General features: G+C 38.8%; 2 protein-coding genes across 2 annotated transcripts; one reads left to right on the forward strand and one right to left on the reverse strand.

The window, feature by feature from the left end:
• Nucleotides 1–831: 831 nt before the first annotated feature.
• LOC118557179 (survival of motor neuron-related-splicing factor 30-like) lies at nt 832–6,624 on the reverse strand. The gene is made up of 6 exons (XM_036126594.1): nt 6,460–6,624; nt 6,057–6,183; nt 4,081–4,223; nt 3,456–3,617; nt 1,527–1,680; nt 832–1,446 (listed from the first exon to the last, which is right to left on the reverse strand). Exons 2-6 carry the CDS (start codon nt 6,174–6,176, stop codon nt 1,309–1,311), a joined length of 717 nt encoding a protein of 238 aa, XP_035982487.1. The 5' UTR covers nt 6,177–6,183; nt 6,460–6,624; the 3' UTR covers nt 832–1,308.
• Nucleotides 6,625–8,173: 1,549 nt separating this feature from the next.
• On the forward strand, nt 8,174–10,070 carry LOC118556228 (alpha-2A adrenergic receptor-like). The gene is made up of 2 exons (XM_036126817.1): nt 8,174–8,410; nt 8,576–10,070. Exon 2 carries the CDS (start codon nt 8,753–8,755, stop codon nt 9,950–9,952), a length of 1,200 nt encoding a protein of 399 aa, XP_035982710.1. The 5' UTR covers nt 8,174–8,410; nt 8,576–8,752; the 3' UTR covers nt 9,953–10,070.
• Nucleotides 10,071–22,087: the final 12,017 nt, after the last annotated feature.

Raw genomic sequence — 22,087 nt, forward strand, 5'->3', positions numbered from 1 at the left:
GAATGAACTCCAAGACGATTGTGCTTGCAGGCCTTGCTTGGTTCACTGAGCTATATAGTACACTGGAGTGCTGATTTTGCCGAAAAACTGAAGTCACTGGCCGCCATCTTGCTCCTCCCTACTCTCACAGAATCCCATAGGATTTGCTTGCAATAACAAGCAGTTTTCTGGCTGAGTGAAAACGTTTCACAGGTAATTCTACAGTCAGTGGATGTACTAACACTATCAACTACTAGGAAATTATGTGCTGAAATATTTTACATGTTATTTATATTAAATATATATATGTATATATAAGTATGTGTGTATATGTATGTATACACATATGTAAATATATGTTTTTGTATATTGTTATTTATATATTTATAAATGTTAAACATATATATTTAAATGAATAAAATGCAAAATATTTCAGCACATGACTTTCTCAGTACTTGATATTTTTAGAACATAACATAAAAGTATATGGCATTTGACATTTTAAAAGTCTTAAGCCCCCCCTGAACATGAGAAAATCCTCGTTATTCGATGCTGTAGCGCACATATTCCCTCATTACTGGGGGAAATAGGGAGTACCAATATGGCGGCTGGTGGCTTCAAAGCGACTCGTTCAAACAGACGGTGATTAGCACTCCAGTGTATTATATAGCTCAGTGGCTTGGTTAGTCGTGGTCAGGTCTGTGTGTGTTGGGGGGGGCGGGGGGGGGGGGGGGGGGGTCATTTCACACAGAATGTCAAAGGTTTCCGAGTAGAGAAGTCTTTGCTGCCCTCTACAGGTTCCACCACACACAGGAAACAATGAGGTAAAAAAATGAACAGGAAAGGGTTTTTTTTTTCTAAAAACTGAACAAAAATGTTTATTTTATGGTTTTATATATATATACAGAAATTAAAAGGTCAAGTTAGCCATTCCAAATCCTCAACATAATTGATAATCATACCTTACAACGGACGAGTTTAACAATGCAGCATCGAATGTACACTCCAAATCAAAAAGGCCCAAGTTTGTACACATCTTAGAGATTTGGCCTTATCCAAAAATAAGTACAAACTGCCCAGCTTTTCTCCTCCAACACGTGTTCACACACAACAGGAGACCTTGTTCCAGAGATGGAACAATCCCTCATGTGAATCTTTTTAGTTGAACCAATATATTATACAAGGGAAACTACAGAGACGTTTCAAACGCTGGTGTCCGACCAGTTCCTTTAAAATCTTTTTACTCGAGGGACTGTAATCATGTAGAAACAACGCGAAGCACTGATACGACGAGGACACAGTGGCTCATTCTGTACACAGCGTGGCCGGTCATTGCGGCATCAGATGTCTGACGTTGTATTTGGACGTGTCGTTGTACTGCGTCATGGGTTTGTCTGCGATGCCGCACGTTCCCACTCCCACCTTCCCGTTTACGCTTTCTGGGGATGCAAATATGCTCCTCTTTACCTACGAGCAAATAAAAGAAGTCACACATTAACTGTAAAACATCACAAGGAAAGCCGGAGGAGGAGGACAAAGACACTTACCTGTCCTTTCTTGTTCTTTGAATAAGCTTTGTTGTTAAACTGTTGCCACTTTGACTTTTGCTCCTCCCTCTCTTGCTCCAACTCCTTCATCCTCTGTACCTTTTTCTGGGCTTTCTTCTTCTTGTACTCTCGCTGCTCTGCTATTTGTTCTTTTCTGGAAAGTTCCACAGCACAGAAAAAGATTAAAAACAACAACAACAACAAAAAAAGCTTACAATGGAGATCGGAAATTGCAATTTGCTTAATTCACGGAGAGGAGGTGTAGCCCTTGGAACCTAAATGATAATGCAAACGCTTCACCTCAGGAGGGGGAAAGCACAATATATTGCCAAAAGTATTCGCTCGCCTGCCTTGACTCACATAAACTTAAGTACCATCCCATTCTGATCTTATGATTTCATGCATGTGGTCACGGATGTGATTGGTACGCCTGATTTTGACCCATAATCCTCCTCTTCTCCAGACTGACCTAAAATCATCCCTACGTCCCTTCGGACATAAAAAGATCAAATCAAATATTTTTATTTAAGTTGCGTGTTTTGTCTTGGATGTTTTCCAGATGCAAATTAAAACCGGTTTCTGAAAAAAAAAAAAAAAAAGGAAAGAAATGAAAGTGATTTCCTCAACTTCTCCAGCTATGCTGCCACATGGGGCTGTCCATATCAGCCCGTCCTCTTTCATCATCAGATGTCGAGAGACTGAAATAATGGTAGCCAAACTAAATGGATGCACGGCTTGACACTGGCGGTGCAATCCTCTTGGTTTGCGGCTCCAGTTCAAGGTTTTATTGCCGTTTTAGGAGGCTTAATGGTATGGGCCCCACCGTATTTGTCTGATCTTCTGTGCCCCTATACTCCAGCCAGAGCATTAAGGGGTACAAATCAATTGTTGCTGGACATCCCTAAATCTACTCAAAAGCAAAAGGTGACGGAGCCTCCTGAGCGGCGGCGCCTGCTCTGTGGAACAAGCTGCCTGTGCACTTCAGAGCCGATTCAATCATTTTGAGAAGATTTCTAATAACCCTTCACTTATCCTGGGCTTTTAGCGCCAGCTGAGCAGAATATTTTAATATTCATCATGTAAATCCAGTATATTCTATTATTTTGGTAAACAGTGATGAAAGCACTTTGGTGTCGTTATACTTTGTATTTAGTCAACTATTGGTTTAAATGTTAAATTTAGAAACATTGTATGTTTAATGGCTCAATTAGAGGGTAATGCTTGACGCTGCTGTAAATTCTTGCCATCAACAGGTTGACGGCAGCATGAAAACATCTACTTTAGTCTGCCGTAAATATTTGAAGTTACTGATATACATTTTAAGTTGGGTATAGCTTTGCTTTTTTTTTTTAACTTGGGCTTTAACGTCGATTTGTCTGTGGCTACCTTGAAATAACTTCACTGTCTTGATTCACTCAAAGTATTTTCTTTTGTCATTTTTTGTCTTAATGTTGGTAGATAAGGAAAACACTGAGCTTGCCCATCGCCACCATTACACCGTCTGTTTGTCGGGGCGGAGCCATCTCATAGCTGGCACCGCATAAATCGTAATTGTTGTTGTGTAAACAGAGCCTTTCACTCCACTGATTTGTCTTGTGAAAGCTACTCAGGTGTATTCAAACTCTTATTCAAATATTTATATTGAACTTGTTCCAAGTATAACAATCTTAGTTTACTAATATTAATAAAGCACTCTGCTTCAGTCCCTTTGTACCCTCTAATAAACATATTAGCCTTAGTGATGCTTGCAGCTCAAGGACAGCTTAGTCTAATCTTTAAACAAATTTAAATCTTCATTCAGAGGTGAAAAGACACAAAGTCATGTCCTCTTTTTCTAGGGGTGGGAGGCTGAATTTAAATGTCAGTAATGATGAGCTTTCACCGATAGTGTATAAATCTGAACTAAAGACAGAGGAGTGTGTTCATTACCTTGACTTTGACTTTAAACCTCCGTCCTCCTCAGACCGTTTGCCCTCCTCGGCGGCTTTGAGGTTCTGCAGAGGAAGCACTTCAGCATTGCCGTACTCAATGAACGTAATGGCAGCCGTGCCGTTCTCTCGGTCTATCTCCTCAATCTCAGCTTCATACACCCTGTCAAAAGATCACGTCTGTAAGCAGGTGAGTATGAGCCAAAGACTCCAGGTCTAAATAACAGGCACAGTTAAGACTCACTAATTAATCAATTACTAATTCATTCCTTGTCAATTTCTCAAACTCTTTAAATTCGATAAGAAAAAATGAGTATTTTTTTACACGTCTCCCAATTATGCACTAAACATATTCATTTAAGATGTATGCTCTATAGAATGTGTATAAAGTCATATAAGAACAATTGTAAACACCAGTAGATAATATGAATAAAAGGTAACTGCAGGTCATAATATAGTAATATAAAGAAGATGTTCTCGCTGGTGTCAGGCTTTTAAAATGACGAGAGTACAGAACAATGACAAACTGTTTTTTGGTAACCCAATAACAGGAGCTGTTGTATGATGGCACACGTTTTTTTACACTCCTATGCGTGTGTTGATTTAAAGAGGATGTTGAAACTCACTGGCCATCCTGATTCCACACTGCCATACATCTGTCACCCACTTTCCAGTTTTTCTTCACAGGAACTGATTCTGAACCACTGGTGCTGGAAGCCCCGTCAGGGGGCTGCGAACTCAGGAGGTCTTTAGTCAGATCGATGACTTCCTGCAAAAGAACAAAAAAACCCAACAACAAACAAACAATAATTACAGGAAGTCAGATGCTTTTCATTAGGTTAAGCACTATAATTATTTTCTACTTCCCCCTATTCGTCTTGTTTACAGAATATTGCCAGCTAATGCAATTAACTGGATCTATAGATTTTATCAAATGTGTTAGATTCGAACGTATTAGGTCAGCAGTCGTTTTAAGGTAAACCAGGGATTTCAGGAGTTGGATTATGGTTTAAAAATTGGAAAAGTGTAAAAAAAAAAAAGAAAAAAAAAGACATGAAAGATTAAAAATGAAAAAAGTGTCACCCATCACAGCGTTTCCCCAAGAAAGTTTGTGTTTTTCGGGGGGTTGCTAAGACTTTTCTTCCACTTAGTTTTCCATCATTATCACAGAATTTTCATTATTACATTTGAGATCAGTTTCTGATCCATTCCTGGAGTTTAATCTAGCAACAAATTTGACCACAGGGCCGATTACTTGATGAGAACGTGCTGCGTTGAGCTTTACCGTTCATAATAATTGAGTTTAAACAGATTACTCTAGCGGCAAACCTTATTCATTTAGACTTAAGATAAAATGTAAATAAAATACTCATGACATATAACATGTAAACATGATCATTTTAATATATTGCAAGTACATCGTTATTAAGATAGGATGGTACAGAATGTCAATATGGCAACAAACTGCTCCATACCATACTTTGAGGTTCTTTATGCCAGTAATTTATTATCTGATGTTTGTTACTTAACGGAGCAAAAATTGTTTCAGCAGTCCATTAAGATTTTAATTACCGGTAAGTTGCTTCTTAAAACAGCAGATGAAGCCAGGAGCAACTATTTCAACAGGATTAGGTTGAGGGGAAATGATTCATTTTCTATTTTCCCAGTAGCTAAATACTACTTTTTATCTTGGGTCTATGTTTGATTAGAACCCAGAAACAAAAACAACATTAACACTGTTAAGTATTTTCTCATTTTTCCTAAGCCACGTAGACACTGTGACTTTATAGAACAGTGCATGCTTTCCAAATATTATGCAGCACTCATTTTTGTTGTCCGTTTGGTAAACCTTTCCTTTCGAAGAGTAGTTTACTTTTTAAAACCATCCAAATAAGGATGATACACACACGCACACAAAAAAAAAAAAACACCAAGCAAAATGCCTAAAATTAGCAAATGCTATTTAACAAAGTTGTGCAAGCCAGGGGTCTTACACATTTTTCCAAAACAAAATTATACTTTCAAGAGTGAAATAACTTTGTTTTCAGTTGTTTTAAGTCTCATCTTATAAATCTATGGCGGATGTACCTGCGGGGGTTTAGCTATATATAAGAAACCTGCAGAAACCACAGAGTGTGAAGAAGAGGAGGAGGATGAGGAAAAGTACAAAGAAAGGGGGGAGGACATTAGAAAAGCGGGAAGGAAGGATGAGATAAAAGGAAACACTAAAAAATAAGGATGGAGAACGAAGAAAGGGATGAATTAGTGGACAATGAAGACTTGGAAGGATGGAATGATTGAGTAGATAGATAATGGATGAGTGGATTTAGAGAAATAATACTTCTTCTGACTAGGACGGACACTGCATTTTGTTTCTAGATGGGGTAGATATTACTGGACCTAGATTTTCCTTCCCAATCAAATGCTGATTACAATGTTATTGCCGCATCCCTACAATCACAAGGCAAAGATATGAAGAGGACAAGATGTCTTTATCCTGGAGTTGATAACAGAAAAAAAAAAAAAAAAACAACGTCTCCCATCATAAAACCCAGACGAGACATTTGGCATGACTCCGCTGGGATGGAAGGAGGACACAGACCTGCAAGTCCTTCTGAAGCTTTAGGAGGTCTTCATTGTCCGGGTCGGTTGACAAGGCGACTTCTACTTGCTGTAGCTGTGCCTTGTAGCTGCTCAGCTGCTTCACCAGGTCCTCGGACATCTGTGCGCTACAGACAAAAAGCAACGTTACCCGCTGTTTCCACGGCTAGCTGGCGGAGCGAGTGCGATAAATCACATTCAAGGCTGCATTAAGAACACCGCTTTACAATAAGCCCCCCCTCACAACGCGACGAATTGCCCGTCAAATAAAACACGAACGTTAGCATAGCGCTAACACGGCTAGCAAGGCCTCTCCGTCGACGTACGTTTAACGTAAGGAGGCTAGCGCTAGCTAAGAGCCATAGCCGAGAAACGTCAAAAGGACGAGTTGTAGGTGGCGTTACCTTTGTTGTAATACCCGTAACTGATCAAATTAACAATAAATAAGATGGGAAACCGCTCCTTTCGTCGTAAAATCGCTGATTTAATTTTAAAAATGTGCTTCTCTTTCCTGTTGTATGTGAATAGCACGCCGGAAACCCGTGAAAAAAAAACTGATATAATACGCCAGTCTAGAGGCTCACCAGCGCCCCCTATCGGCAGCTCAGAGCATTCAGCTTCTCTTTCAGCTTGGAAAAAAAACAAGCTTCGAGCTTAGTTTCACTGCACACATAATAAAATAGTATTCATACTCATAAACAAATTCCAATAAGATTAAAGTTGGTTCTTCGCAGTTTTGCTCACCCTAAACAGGTAAAAGGGTACTACTCCATTACACCCACAGCATAAAGCCACAGCCCTTAAACAAAATAACCCTATTTTGTCTTGTTATAATCAAGAACTTCAGCATATTTTATTAGGACTTGATAGTGAAGAATTAGAAAGAAAGATGACACATGTCAGCAGCATCATGCTTGGGGGGGGGGGGGGGGTAGTCATAGTGGATGTAGTGGATGGTAACATAGTTGGTACGTTTAATGAACGAAATTAAACATACCACCAGAACTACAATGATATTCTGATTAAAGCACATTTATGTTTTAGAATGGCCCACTCGAAGCTCCTCAAATGACATGCAAGACTTAAAATTTGCTGTTCACAGCCACTTTGCATCCGATCTGACTGAGCTTGCAAAGAGGGATGAGTAAAACTTTCAACAAGAGAAGCTGCTATAAATATACCACAAAAGACTTGCAGCTGTAACTGCAGCAAGATTATTTTACAGGCTTTTGAATCAGGGGGGTGGGTCTACTCAATATGAATGCACACCGCACATTCCAGGCTATTTTTCTCTTACAAGAAAACCATGTGTCATTTTGCTTCCACTTCACATATATCAACTACTTTATGTTGGTCTGTCACATAAAATCCCAAACAGACACAGTGGAGTTTATGGCTGTAAAGAGAAAAAAAAAAAAGGTGAAAAAGTGCAAAGGGCGTGAGTACTTAATCCAAGGCACTACATTGTAGAAAGTCTGGGGCAGCAACAGCTTCCCTCACCCTGAATATCACACCTCAAACTGGAATGTGACATGAAGGTGTTGCAAATGACCAAATGAATAAAAAAACTAATCCCATATTATTTTAAATGTGCAGTGAAACATACGCACAATCAAATCACTTCCTACGCACAGTAGAGGAATTATATAATCAGAGGAGGAAGAAAAACAATAACAAAGGTCCTCAAAACCTTAATCCAAAAAAAAAAAAATCATTCTTTAATTGAACATAAGTAACCTTTTTAAAATATGACAAAAGTCATAACAGACATACTTGATAAAAAGCTTAGTATATTAATTAATAAAACTCATTCCTTTTGATTAATATAGTCATTCTCTGAAAACCAGATTACATTCATTTTAGTGAGGTTGTATATCAATAGACTTCTCTATCTGGGCCTTCAGTGCTATTAGTGATAAACTAAATAACCCCCCATCCTCTCTCCAAAGACAATCATTATTTCCAGTTATTTTACTCTCAAGATATATGATTGGCTCATGACACAGAAGCACAAAACGTACACAGAGTGTACTCATCTAACACTGTAATCTAATAGTCCACATAAATTGCTACTATAAATCAACAGCATAATTATCCTCAAAATCAACCAATGATTTAGGGCGTCTGGAAGCAGCACCGAATCACTTTTTAAGTCTCCAGCAACTGAACTCCGCCCATTGCTGTGTTCTCACTGAAGTGGAGGCAGCATCACAGATCTCCAGCGTCAGATCAACCCGCATTTAAAGCGCGCACTTCACTTCCACCGCGACGGATGAAAAGACCTGCCTGAGCCACGACTTAAAGGAAAAATGTTTTTACGACATGGCATTAAAATGTGCATCTTTATTCTTAAAGGTAGGTGGGAGAACGTTTCTCACTTTATAACCGGCATTTAGTTATAAGAAAATCATGTAGAAAAAAAAATGGATTGCATTAAATTGCTTTTAATGGCTTTTTGTCATTTAACAGAAAGAAATGTTTATGGCTATATTGTTTATACCTTTTTTGTTTACTCTAAAGGGAAGAAAGAAAGCATTGACTTCTTCATCAATCTCAGCAAAATGAAGAGACCACTCTCTGTTGCTGGCATCTTGAAGGGAACCCCTGAATAGGCAGCGGGACAGGGCAGCTCCCCCTCTGCTCGCCGTGGAAAAACCCCCAATTCAGACCGTGCTTTGGACACCGCGGCTCGCCCCGATGGGTTGTCTCAACCTCACCAGCAGAAACGAGACTTTGCCCGGCAAACAGCCCTTCGCCGTGCAGACCTCGGCGATGCTCACCGTCCTGGTGGGCGTGCTCATTTTGACAACCGTGTTCGGCAACGTCATGGTGGTGATCGCGGTGATCACAAGCCGGTCCCTGAAGGCCCCCCAGAACTTGTTCCTGGTCTCTCTGGCGTGCGCGGACATCCTGGTTTCCACTTTGGTGATGCCCTTCTCCTTGGCGAACGAACTCATGGGCTACTGGTACTTTGGCACGGTGTGGTGTGAAATCCACCTGGCTTTGGATGTCCTCTTTTGCACCTCATCCATCGTTCACCTGTGTGCCATAAGCCTGGACAGGTACTGGTCCGTGACCAAAGCCATCGAGTACAACCTGAAACGGACGCCTCGCCGGATAAAGTGCAACATCTGTTTAGTTTGGGTGCTCGCGGCCTTGATTTCGTTCCCTCCGCTCATAACGATGACGAAGAAGGACGGGGGGAAGGACAATCCCGTGTGCAAGATCAATGAGGTGAAATGGTACATCATATTCTCAAGCACTGCGTCCTTCTTCGCGCCCTGCGTCATTATGGTTATGGTGTATGTCCGGATCTACCAGGTGGCCAAGAAAAGAACGAGAGCCTCGCCAGGACAGAGGCAAAGAGAGAACGGCGACTTAGAGGACACCAAACTGGGCATGGACCCTCTGGAAAAACAGGGAAAAGAAAGAGACGAACTGAAAGATGGAGAAGAGATCTGCGGGTTGGATTTGGAGGAAGAGCCATCCTCCTCCGACGGGAACGAAAACGTCCTGTGTTCCCTGAGGAAAAAGAGGAGTGGGAGAACATCCAAAGTGACTCAGGTGAAACCGAAAGAAAGTTGTCCGAAGACGGAGGATCTGTCCTCTGCGAGAGCGAGCAAGTGGAAGGGGAGGCAGTACAGAGAGAGGCGCTTCACCTTCGTCCTGGCTGTGGTCGTGGGAGTGTTTGTTCTCTGCTGGTTCCCCTTTTTTTTCACCTACACGCTCGCAGCAGTTTGTGACACGTGCTGCATCCCAGAGACGCTGTTCAAAACCTTCTTCTGGTTCGGTTACTGCAACAGCTCGCTAAATCCTGTCATATACACCATATTCAATAAAGACTTCAGGAAGTCATTTAAAAAAATCCTTTGCAAAAGGAACATAGGAGGTTTGTAATTTTATTTTTGACATATGTGCATTATGCCTGTTTTGCAACTTCTATTACTTTGTTGCAGCATGCTAGTCTATTTAGAGTTTTGATACTGTATAACTGTGACATACTGGATGAATATATATATATATATATATATATATATATATATATATATATATATATATATATTCTGTTTTTACAACAGTCAGCCATATTAGATTATAAATGTGCATAGTACATATTCAAGCTGACATGGCTGGATCAAATGCGCACCTGATGCAAATCTGTCAGAACACATAAAATGTGCAATATGTTACAACAGTATAGATCTCCTTGAAATGTCAAAGTTTGTAAATAAGCAAAGCCGGGGAGACTATGTAGTGCTGAAACCTGAATAATAACCTCACGGCTGCAGTCATTCAGGAAGTGGAAATTAAATGCCAAAATGATGCATGATAGAAGCCAAGCAGACCGGTGACAGTTACATAATCGCCCAGGCAGAGCTGGCCTGACATTATCTGGGGCCCTGATCATTTTAATTTTGGGCCCCGTTTTCCGTTAATCCCCCCCCCCAGCCGACACGACACCAGTAATCTCCAAAATTCTCCAACCTCCACAGTTCCACAGTTTACTATTGAGTCAACAGTTAAATTTGATTATATCAAAGAGTGTGTTTTGCTTGACCTTCACGTTATTTGCATCACGTTGTTCCATAAATACATAGCTGCAAATGCAGCGGCGTGCAAAAGTATTCACACCCCCTAAAAGTTTTCACATTACAAAACAAACATAAGTGTGTTTTTTTGGGATTTAATTTGATGTGTCAGCCCAAAACATAAAGTTGTACCTAGTTGTACAACTTTATGTTTTATTCAGGCTGGCTCATCACCTTGTTGCATTTATTAAAGCAACTATTAGGCATTTTGCATAACAGCAGACTTCATTTCTTTTTTTTCTTTCTTTTTTTTTTTAAACAGCTGGAAAAAAAAATACCAACATTGTTGTATCTACATTACTACCTAACCATTTCCATGTTGCTTTTCAATTCATTCCACCATGGAATGCAATAGGTCGATTGCTTCTGATTTTAGCGCTCATGGATTTGGAAATGAAAATCACTACCGCTTGTTTCAAGGCACTGAAGTGCAAACAGGCTTCAAATATTTAACAGGCTGCAGTTTCTTTTTAATTCTCTCTTAATGTGATTAGCTGTGGCCTTGCGTGTCAAGAACATTGGTTTATTGCTCAGATGTTTAATACCAACGAATGGCTTTTCGTCGTCTTTACTAGACGCGACTGTACTTTCATAATTAGGCCGTGTCAAATGAGCAGAGAGAAAAAAAAAATCATTAGCAGCTATTATCTGTTGCATGATATGCAAGGATCGTGGCAGCTGAGTCTCTGTCACTGTGAGATTTAGAAAACTGTAAGCAGCATTGTTAGCTTTCTGAAAAAAGAAAGCTAACAATGCTGCAAAAAAAAAAAAACAATTGTTTGTGTCTTTTAACGGCTGTACAAACAATGGCACCCCCCCTCTCCCGAAAGCAAATCTGTACAGAAGAGGATGTTATCTCCACCCCACAAGCTAGCTCACTCCCTCATAACAAGCCCGAGAACAAGACAATTATACGAACAGAAAATTATCCCTGGGAGGGATGGGTAACATGACAGTATTGAACACAGTTTATCATGAATTATAGCCCCTCATATCAGGATGTCATTAAAATCTCCCCTGGAGTCAAACAGAACTCACACAGAGAGAGAAATATGAGTGTCTTCTGCAAATTACGCCATGAGGTTAATATCCAGCAGCTTATCAGTATTTTTTTTTATTTTTTGTTCCTTAAGTGTTATCAGTGATTCCTGTCTCTTTATGCATGCTTTTCATGTTGAAATTTCTCTCTGTTTGTGCTTTTGTTCACTAAGTGAACATTCAGGTCCACACTGGCTTCCATGGTCAACAAATTTGTTTATAACTCACCAAACATGTTCGCCAGCCATGTAATTCTTTTATCCCGAATAACTGAGAGGGTTCCCAGGACTTGCTTTCTGGGATCCTGGCATCTGAAGATTCCCGTGGTTCAACCATTTCTCAGAGGCTTAAAATACAGCTTCATAAAATTCCCATAAACAATCTTACAAGAGAAATAGAGAAAAATGGTATTTGAGGTTTTGTGGGAAAGCCTAATCATGGAGCATGAATATGTGGCTACTGTAGCATGCATCCGTTTTAAGGTACTCAGACCAAAAAAAAGTTGACATTTTCAATGTTGTGGAGCAAAAAAAAAAAAAAAGTGTTGTCTTATCATAGTGCTGAACATTAACAATATGTAATATTTAAAGTTAGGAGGAATTCAAGAGAAATGAATCTGCTTTGGTTCTGGCTTGTCGCACATCCGTTTGATTGGAAAAGAAAAATAAACTGCTATGATTGCTTTCTGAATGCATCCTTTAATTAAAATGACTATTCTCTCGCAGTCTGCAGCTCTGCTTGAGGAGCGGCGTTGCATAAATTACAACGCGAAGTGCCTCAACACCGAGCACGGAGAGATTAAAATGCCAAAATGAACATTACGTTCTTGCCCAAAATGATTTACGGAGCAGTGTTAGTCATAGGAACGCATTCAGAGGGTGCAGTCGAAACCACAATAACACTTGCATTATTTCAAATCTTGTATGTTTTTTAAAGCTCTCGTGTCAAATTACAGTTAATGTGACTTATGTTTGGTTTGAAACCACAAACATTATAGTTACAATAACTAAAGTACACACCAGTCCACTTTCACTGTTTGCTGAGACAATGATTAATTTCCTTCTGCAAAGACTGCAGAGTATCACGATTTATGCCCGTGATGGCTCAACTTGTAAAACTATCTTTAAACAGATACTCCCAGTCGGAGTTCCCACAGCTTTCACACAGATTTTTTTCTTAAAACTTAATGCACTCTAAAAAAAAACATCCCAGTTCGGGCCATTATTCTAACGTAATGGGTCAAAAATGGATCAGATGCAGGCCTCTGTAAATTTAGTTCAATAAGGTTGTTGTAGAGTACATAAACACATCAAATCTGGCCTTTCACCTCCAGGAAATACCCACAACACCTTTCAGATCTATTCATAGAATCCTCTTACGTTGTCTGATTGTCTGTCAATGTATGTCCAACTTCTCTTGTATGAATAAATATTTTCTTTTTTAATGTGGAAAGCATTAACATACAGCATCTCACAAAAGTGAGTGCACCCCTCACATTTTTGTAAATATTGTATTATATTTTTCACAGAACCACACTGAAGATACAATGGAAAGTACAGCTGGTGTAACAGTGCAAATGTGGTTTCTCCTCAAAATAACTCAACACACAGCCTTTATTGTCTAAACTGCTGGCAAAAAAAATAAGTAAACAACCCTAAGTGAAAATGTCCTGACTGTACAAAGTGTCAACATTTTGGACCCGTCCAGCAGCTCTTCCCTCAGTCTGTTTAGCAAGGCAGCGGTCACCTTGGAGGTGCGTTTGGGGTCATTAATGTGGTCATTCCTCAGCCTAGCCAGGGATAATAATGGTTTAGAGAAAATATTAGAACTGATTTCTCATGTGTAATGTGACATCGCCCACAAGGTCCCTGAACCCCACCTCTGATTGGTCGAGGAGCACTTTGTAATGACACCTCTCCAGGAAGTGCATGCACGCCACCAAGAGCTGAGTTGGGATTCCAACCTGGATAGAGATGCCCCTGTTGATATTCAATTGCTCTTTTTGCATCGCATGATTCACTACATTCATTTATTTTCTGTGAGAAAATAAAAGGTTGTGTATTTTTTCTCCTCAAAGTCAATTCATTCATTTTGTTTGAGAACGTTCAAAGTGGGAAAATACCAAGAAAGTCAGCAGAGTTACCTCGAGCCAACAGCTGTCAGTCTGCCAGAGACCTCTGGGTAAATGGATTTGCTGTTGGAGCGGAAGAGTTAGTTATCCCTTCAGTCGTGAGACAGACGGAGGTGATGGAATCTCAGTGCAGAAACAAAATCAGCACATCAAATAAAAACATTTCAGACAGTATGGACCTGTTTCTGAGTGATGTCCAATACTTTGACCCATCAGCAGGGTTGCCATGAATTTTGGGCCCCATTACAAAAAAATCTAAATCATTCGAAGAGCTCATATGTATATATAAAATTCTCTTTTATATATACAAGGGGTCCTTGGAACTGTCCAAACTTTTCTCTGCTATACAGCACCCCTGCCCATCAGACGTGTTCAAAACTGACAGATTAGATGCTGGTTCTGAACATTGAACATTGATTTTGTTTTCCTTTTTCTTCACTCCCAAACTTTCCCAGCTGGGATCGCATTAAATACTATATCCCAAAATCAGGGTGCAAAACCTCTCTTTATACTCCTGAGAGAATATTGAACTTTGATTTGTTCAATTTATTTTTCATCAAACCTTCCCCTTTGAGCTGCAGCAGGAGTTAGCAGGGCAGAATTAGCGTTGGCATCTGTTTAGATTTTTGTGTGTATTGCCTAATTAAATCAGCAGTAAATATATCTCAGTTTGATTAATAATAAACATGATTGCTGATTACATTAATTACCAGTTCACGTTGTTCTTAATCTTCCCATTTAACTGAAGTGCAACTGCTGATATGTTGATCTAAAAAAAAAAAAAAACCCTCTTTGTCTTGAGAAATATACAGAAATCTCTTTTCTGCTTTAGTCTATAGTCAAATGTAATTCCTCCTTTATATTGATTTTCAATTGAGACTAATTTCCTAATGTACATTGATCTACGTTATTGTTGCATATCACCACTGTTCTGGTTGACCGAGCATACAGGGTTGACCTTTAGATCAACAAATTATTAAACAGACGAATATCTAAAATTCAGGCTACCAAAGAGTGGGTAGAAAACAATAACCCACAATCTGAATCACTAAAGAATTAAGATTTGGTTTGAAATTTATGTTTTTTTGTTTGGTTGTTTGTTTAAATCTACATTATAAATTAGCTGATTAAAAACACATGGATGACAATTGGAATTTCAGATAAAACTTCCACTGACAAACAATTCAGTTTTGAGAGCCACACTATTGTTGTTCTATTCAGTACTTTTTTTTTTGTTAAAACTTCGAAAAGTAAATAATGATTAGGTCAATACAATGCAAACAACTTTTAAAATACAAATCAAATAAAACTTTAAAGTATAAAAAAATGAAGCTACTTTAATGGTCTGTATTGAATTTATGATCAATTCTGTTGCAAAGTGTGATTGTTGAACATAGCAAGCACTAGCTTGTGCTAGCTACTTAGCAGGTAGCAGGCTAATGGTCTCTCAAGTGAACCAACTCGTCCTCTATCTAAAAAATGTCGTTACGACAACACACAAACATTAGCAATATCATACAGCATGATTTTATCATCTTATCATGTCTTATTTCATCCAGTGGAAGATATTTAGTGAAGTTTGACCGAGTTCAGGTCTTTGACATCCATATAAATACAGACTGTGGAAGAACCACCGTGCTGGTTCTATTGGACCTCAGTGCAGCATTTGATACTGTTGATCACTCCATCCTGTTAGAACGTCTGGAGAACTGGGTCGGCCTCTCTGGTACAGCTCTCAACTGGTTTAAATCCTACTTAAAGGACAGGGACTTTTTTGTATCAGTAGGTAACTTTACATCAGAGATGACAAAAATCACATGTGGGGTTCCCCAAGGGTCCATCCTGGGTCCCCTCCTATTCAATATCTACATGCTCCCTCTAGCTCAGATAATAAAAAATAACAACATCAGCTACCATAACTATGCAGACGACACACAGCTCTACATCACCATGTCACCAGGTGACTATGAACCAGTTCAGGCACTGAGTAAATGCCTAGAAGAAATCAATGCATGGATGTGCCAAAATTTTCTCCAATTGAATAAAAACAAAACTGAAGTAATAATATTTGGACCAATAGAGGAGAGATCAAAGGTTAGCACACAGCTTCAGTCGCTTTAGCTAAAAACCACTAATCAGGCCCGAAATCTGGGAAAAGTGATGGACTCAGACCTGAACCTTCAAAAGCATCTAAAGACAATTACAAGGTCGGCTTTCTATCACCTGAAGAACATTTCTAGGATTAAAGGACTAATGTCTCAGCAGGATCTGGAAAAACTAATCCATGCGTTTATTTTTAGTAGAATTGATTACTGCAACGGTGTTTTCACAGGTCTGCCTAAAAAGTGGATCAGACAGCTGCAGCTGATCCAGAACGCTGCTGCCCGCGTCCTCACTAAGACTAAGAAAGTAGAGCACATAACCCCAGTTCTAAAGTCCTTACACTGGCTCCCTGTATCTCAGAGAATAGACTTTAAAATACTTCTGTTAGTCTATAAATCCTTAAATGGCCTAGCACCTAAATACATTACAGACTTGTTATCAGTGTATCAACCCTCCAGACCACTAAGGTCTTCTGGCTGAAATCTACTCCACATACCTAGAACCAGAACTAAACATGGAGAAGCAGCATTTAGTTCCTATGCTCCGTTTATCTGGAACAAACTTCCAGAAAACTGTAAAAGTGCGGAAAGCCTGAGTTTTTTTAAAACAAGATTAAAAACACATCTGTTTAAAATTGCCTTTGACTGTTCTAGTTAAACAGCTTTACTGTTTTTAATGTTCTTTTTTGTTACTACATTCTATTCCTACTTGCTTTTATTCTATTTTCTATCTACATTTTATTATTTTGGTATATCTTAATCATGTAAAGCACTTTGTATTGTCTTGTACTGAATTGTGCTATATAAATAAATTTGCCTTGCCTTGCCTTGCCTTTGAAGGCTTTAAAGCGCCAATCTGTGAAGACTAAAGAGGCTCCTTCTTGCCTTTTCTCCAACCCAACAAACTGGATCACAGTTTCTCTAGCCAGTGTTTGGTTAAAACTGCCTAACCCCTGTTCAAACAGCATAGACTAAACATCTGGGCTTCAGAAATAATAATCAGATTTTTCTGTGTGCCATATTGTCAAAGAAGTGGTTAAACTTAGAGCGAGTTCTGATTGTACAGGATGAACAAGAATTGTTCAGAAACCATAACAAGTTTAAATAAGACCGGGAGATTAATAATGTTTTCGATGTTAAAGCAATCATTTAATATTTATTAATCAGAATGTGCCAGGCACACTTGGGTATAGTATTTCTCCTACATGACAAAGACGCAGGATACTATTATTGGACGCTGAGGGATGCAAGCGGCAGTAAGACCCTGTTATCTTTTAGACTTTCTTTATTCCTTAGGGCTAACACTTGCATATAAAATGGACAATTAACCCAATTTTTTTAATTGTGTTTAAAGTAAGACACTTGTGCAAAAATAAAATGTTCTTTTTAGAATTAACAGACACCATAGTATGACTACTAAAATAAGGACTCGACTATCCCAAAAAATGAATGGAAAATAAAGATTTTGTACATCTTCCATTTACCACGGAGTTTGCCTCTGTTAATTCCAAATGAAATCCTACTTTGCCTCGGGTCATCTTCTGATTGACAATAACCTATATCGGGCCCAACGGAGACAGTGCACCCCAGTGCTCTCATGCATTTCTCTCACTTTTGCATAATTTTAATTTCGGCACAATCTTAAGCAGCTCTTACAAAACAGTTTCCCTGCAGGGATCAGTGAGGTTTTCTGAATCTGATTAAATCTTCAAGGACTTCAAAACCAAATGTTTCTTGTCTGTTTTGACTGGAGGCCACTCTTGATCTCCGGAAGAACACCTTAGGGAATAGAAGACCTCACTGGGAATAAAAAGAGCCAGAATACATGGATGGCATAGCATTTAGGAGTAAGAAAAATCTAAAGTATCAGCACTTTCACCATCCTCTAATATGCTAATTTAAAGGTCTTTTAATCTTGTTTCGGTTAAGTAAAACAGGTTCACTCATTTCACCAAAAAAACACACAATTATGTGGTCTCATATTGCCATACAGTTTAGTTTTGCCCCGTACCCAAAATGCTTTATTAAAGACCTATTTGTGGAAGTCTGGCAAAATTACAAAGGCCACTGAGGCTAAGTGGTTTTAAATAAACTTTAGAAACCGCATAATCTCCTCTTTATGTTTTATAAACAAAATAATGAACAAAAGGCTTTCCTCATATTTCATGAAGCTTGTGGGAAGGTTCTGCCAAACAGAAACGACCGATTACATTTTCTAAAAAGGCGAAGCTGCAAATTGTAAATCGCCAGTTTGAGAAACTGATGTTTTTGGTGCTTTTAAGACTGCTTTAACCCGCTTCAACTTTTTGAAGAAACATTGCTAGCTTAGCCTATTTGGAAACAGTAGACATCTTTTACTAAGTGTTCAGTGAACAAACAAGTAGACAGTATAAGCAAACATAATATATACATTTTGAAATGTGACCAAATCTGGACAAGAACAGAAAGACAATAGCAAAACACAATTATGTGATTTGGCAAAGCCTTATTCTCTTCATGCTGTGGTTTTAACACTGAATTCAACTCTAGCTGGCCACTTTTGCTTTAGTGAATGAAGTAAAATTCCTAGAAATTGTGAACATTTAAAACATGAACATTTAAATTACATTACATTGTGACTTAACGGAAATACTGGTGGTTCCCATCAAAGAATACCTTTCCAGAAGCTAATTTTCTGACTGGGAAAGCTGGAGCATGCCGAGCAGCCTAGAATTTTGTATCCTCAGCCATGCAGTCACGAAATAGGGAAGGTTGCCCCAACAAAAGATTTATTAGCACGTTAGTTCATTTATAGCAGCCCTGTTTGCCGTATAGTACTGTACAACCTCTATTTGTGAACGTGTCTCTGTATTTCTTTTCATTTTGGGATAAATAAAGTATTTTAGAATTGAATTGAATTTACAGAGGAAAGTCCACTGGGAAAAATCTATTACAAATATATTATCAGCTGGTATTGCTAATAGTACCAAAACAAGATCACATAGGCTCCCAAATTAGCTCAGTCCTACAAGACAAACCCAACGTGGTAGTATTCAACATCCACTTTTGACGTTTTATTTCTCAGTAGAACAGCTGTAGACACAGAGTTGTAAAATATCTTTTTGTGAACATGTCTCTCTTGTTTTTAAGGAATAAAACAAAGAGAAATGTCTGATAATCATCTTGTAAAGCCATTTGCAGTTAGCTTTGCAACAGTTATTGCACTGGTTATCTGACTTTCACATGCTGCACTAAATTTTTCTCAGAAGTTGGAGCTCATAGCGTTCCAATTGAAAACACTAGGATTTGCTAACTGCTATAGCAAAACAAGCAGATAATAACGCTTGCCCCGCAATATTAGTCAAAACGCAAAATGAACACAAGCATATTTAATGGCTAGTAAATAGCTCACAGCAGACGTCTTAACTACAATATAAGTGCACAGCCGTGTTTCTTAGTGCAGTCTGGACTTCACTTTCTCGCCTGAAATATTTGTCTCCATTTTTAAGAGCATGTTCACATATAGAGGTTGATTGTACAGCAATATGTGTTCCACTATTGGGATACAAACCATCAGACCAGGGGCTGTTTGATTTTCTGACTTTGAACTCTAAAATCCTGATGTAAATGGCTTGTACTTCTATAGCACTTTATCAAGTCTGATGACCCCAAAGCGCTTTATGCTACAACCAGTCATTCACACCCACCCTGATGGTGCCAGCAGGCAGTTCAGGTGAAGTGTCTTTCCCAAGGACACAACAACTGGGGATCGAACCAGCAACCTTCCAACTGCAGGACTAGCTCCCTAACTTCTACGCTACTGTGACCCCCCCCCCCCCCCCCCCCCCCATCGCCCCCTCCGCTTCATGATGTAACAGTCGATGTCACCGACATAAAAAAAATGTCAGTTAAACTTCTTCATTTAAATGAAGTGCATGTTATTATGTTATTAAAAGTGTCATGTTTCAACAGTATCAACAGCATTCATGTTATTAAAGTATCTCTGATGACGTTACACAGCCCCCAATAGCTATGACAGCTTTATAAACTAAATAACAGACTCAAAAGGCTCCTCATTTCCAACTAATTGGTGTCTGTCAACAATGAAAACATGTGGGTGATGCCAAATTATTATTATTATTATTATTATTATTATTATTATTATTATTATTATTATCCGCTGTATACAACACATGCGCTTGTTGAATGCAATCATCTCCAGTAGTAGAATAAATAAATATCAGTTTCTTTTTACTTTCCCTGAACTTCTCCTTCCCTCTCCGGCCACCTGGCCTCTCATCTACAACACACCCAGACACACAAAGCTGTACACAGAGACGTTTAAACAAGCTCTGACAGCTTCAGCAAAGGTGTCGACTTTGCTTTATCTCTTGTTTTAAGAGACTTTCAGAGAACAAAGTGATCCGATCAAGGGCCGGTATTGAATCATCCACGAAGAAATTTCATTAAGTGATGTAAAGATGTGTCATAACTGCAACATGCAAATCAGGATACATGAATATTTAATGTTCTATTTGCCCATAAAATAAAAGCATTGCACAGAGTTTTTTTTCAAAGCGGCATTTCTAAAGCAGATCAAAACTTTTGGATACGGTAATGTTTCAAGTATTAATTGAACTTATGCTAAGGCTAATTTCTATGATTTTGTTTGTTCTTGTTGCTTTGACTTAAATGTCCAGTAGGTTCTCCTTGAAACTGAAAATAGTTTTATTTTAGTTAATATTGTGGGTAAAGCTTAGACTTTTTCCTTTAATTTTATGAATACTACAGCCACACTAATGTCAAGATCTCACCTGATCTCTGAACACAGAACATAGTAAAGTGGCTGTTCCAAATAATTGGCATTTCCAGGCTTTGCATTACGCAGCTGTCTAAATCATACAGGTACACTGAGCTGAAAACATCTTAAGGAAAGTTAAAATTCATTTGACTTCTTTAAATTGTAACATTTTGGATTGGTACCTTCTCACTCAAACTAATACAAAGCAAAAAGTAAAATTCCTCTACTTATACACTTTATTCCTCTTTTTTTTTTGTCCAGAAGAATGACTTCTTCCATTTTTGGCGGTCATTTTGTTCAGAAATAATATCAATAGGCACAGCGTTCTTCAGTTTAATGTTTTTCGCAACCTTTATATTTGTCCATAATTTTGATTTTATAATTTGTCATTTTCATCAAAAAATTGATTTAAAAGGAACTGTAGAAACTGTTTCCTGTCGAGGGTGTGTGTGTGTGTGTGTGTGTGGGGGGGGGGGGGGGGGGGGGGGGGCACATCCCAGAATAATAAGAAGCTCTCTCTATTGTATAAATAATTACATCTTTTTCAGGATAATCAGCCCCGCTTATCTCCATGGGAGCTAAAATAATTACATTTGCCAGATTTGCAATTGGACTCGCCTGATGAAGAAGTAATGAACAGCACATCTGTGTTTTACCCTTTTCCCATTGCAGCATACACATGTGCATTTCTTCAGTATGACAGGATTTATTTTTATTGCTTGTCTAGAAACTTTTAAACACTGATTTCTAAGTCAGGCAAATGTAACCTTACAAGCTAACTGATACTAGTGGCTTTCTTCTGGCCACTCTTACATGTTCAGATTATCCTACCTGTGCTGTGAGTCTCTGCAACTCCTCCAGAGTTTCCATGTTGAGCTTGACTGCTTCTCTGATTAAAACTCTCCTTGGCCGGCCTGTCAGTTTAAGAGGACGAAGATGTTGTGGTATAGGTTTTATTTAATTGTTTTTGTTTTGACACAATAAAGGTTTTAATTTCATCAGAACACAGAATGCGTCTCCAAAAAAGTTTGGCATTTTCCCTGAATGCATTTACAAACTGTAAACTGGCTTTTGTTGTATTGTTTCTGCAGTAAAGTCTTCCCTGAGTGACAATCTCTTACCATCATCAGCCAACATATCCACAATTTGTTCTGGGATGGATGCACACATTTTGCACCAAAACGAGTTCATCTCTGGGACACAAAGCCTGTCTCCCTATTCAAGGGATGGCTGGGAACAGAGGAAACAGAATATTGTGGCCAGTTATTGAGTCCCAATCTTCTTTGTCATTGTATGAGAAAGATCACAGCAAAATGGGTGCAGTCCCAAACAGTGCAATAGGGCTATCTAAATATAAGAAAAATGACAGGTATTGTTAAATGAAACCAGGAT

Source organism: Fundulus heteroclitus, chromosome 22, assembly GCF_011125445.2.
Source record: "Fundulus heteroclitus isolate FHET01 chromosome 22, MU-UCD_Fhet_4.1, whole genome shotgun sequence".
Classification (NCBI taxonomy): Eukaryota; Metazoa; Chordata; class Actinopteri; order Cyprinodontiformes; family Fundulidae; genus Fundulus; species Fundulus heteroclitus.

Bases quoted from the DNA above. Each gene is read 5' to 3' on its own strand.
- LOC118557179 (XM_036126594.1), bottom strand. From the start codon at position 6,176: ATGTCCGAGGACCTGGTGAAGCAGCTGAGCAGCTACAAGGCACAGCTA. The intron at 4,224-6,056 runs GTCTGTGTCCTC...GTTCTTTTGCAG, and splicing joins AGCTTCAGAAGGACTTGCAG to GAAGTCATCGATCTGACTAA. The intron at 3,618-4,080 runs GTGAGTTTCAAC...ATCTTTTGACAG, and splicing joins GTGTGGAATCAGGATGGCCA to GGTGTATGAAGCTGAGATTG.
- LOC118556228 (XM_036126817.1), top strand. From the start codon at position 8,753: ATGGGTTGTCTCAACCTCACCAGCAGAAACGAGACTTTGCCCGGCAAA.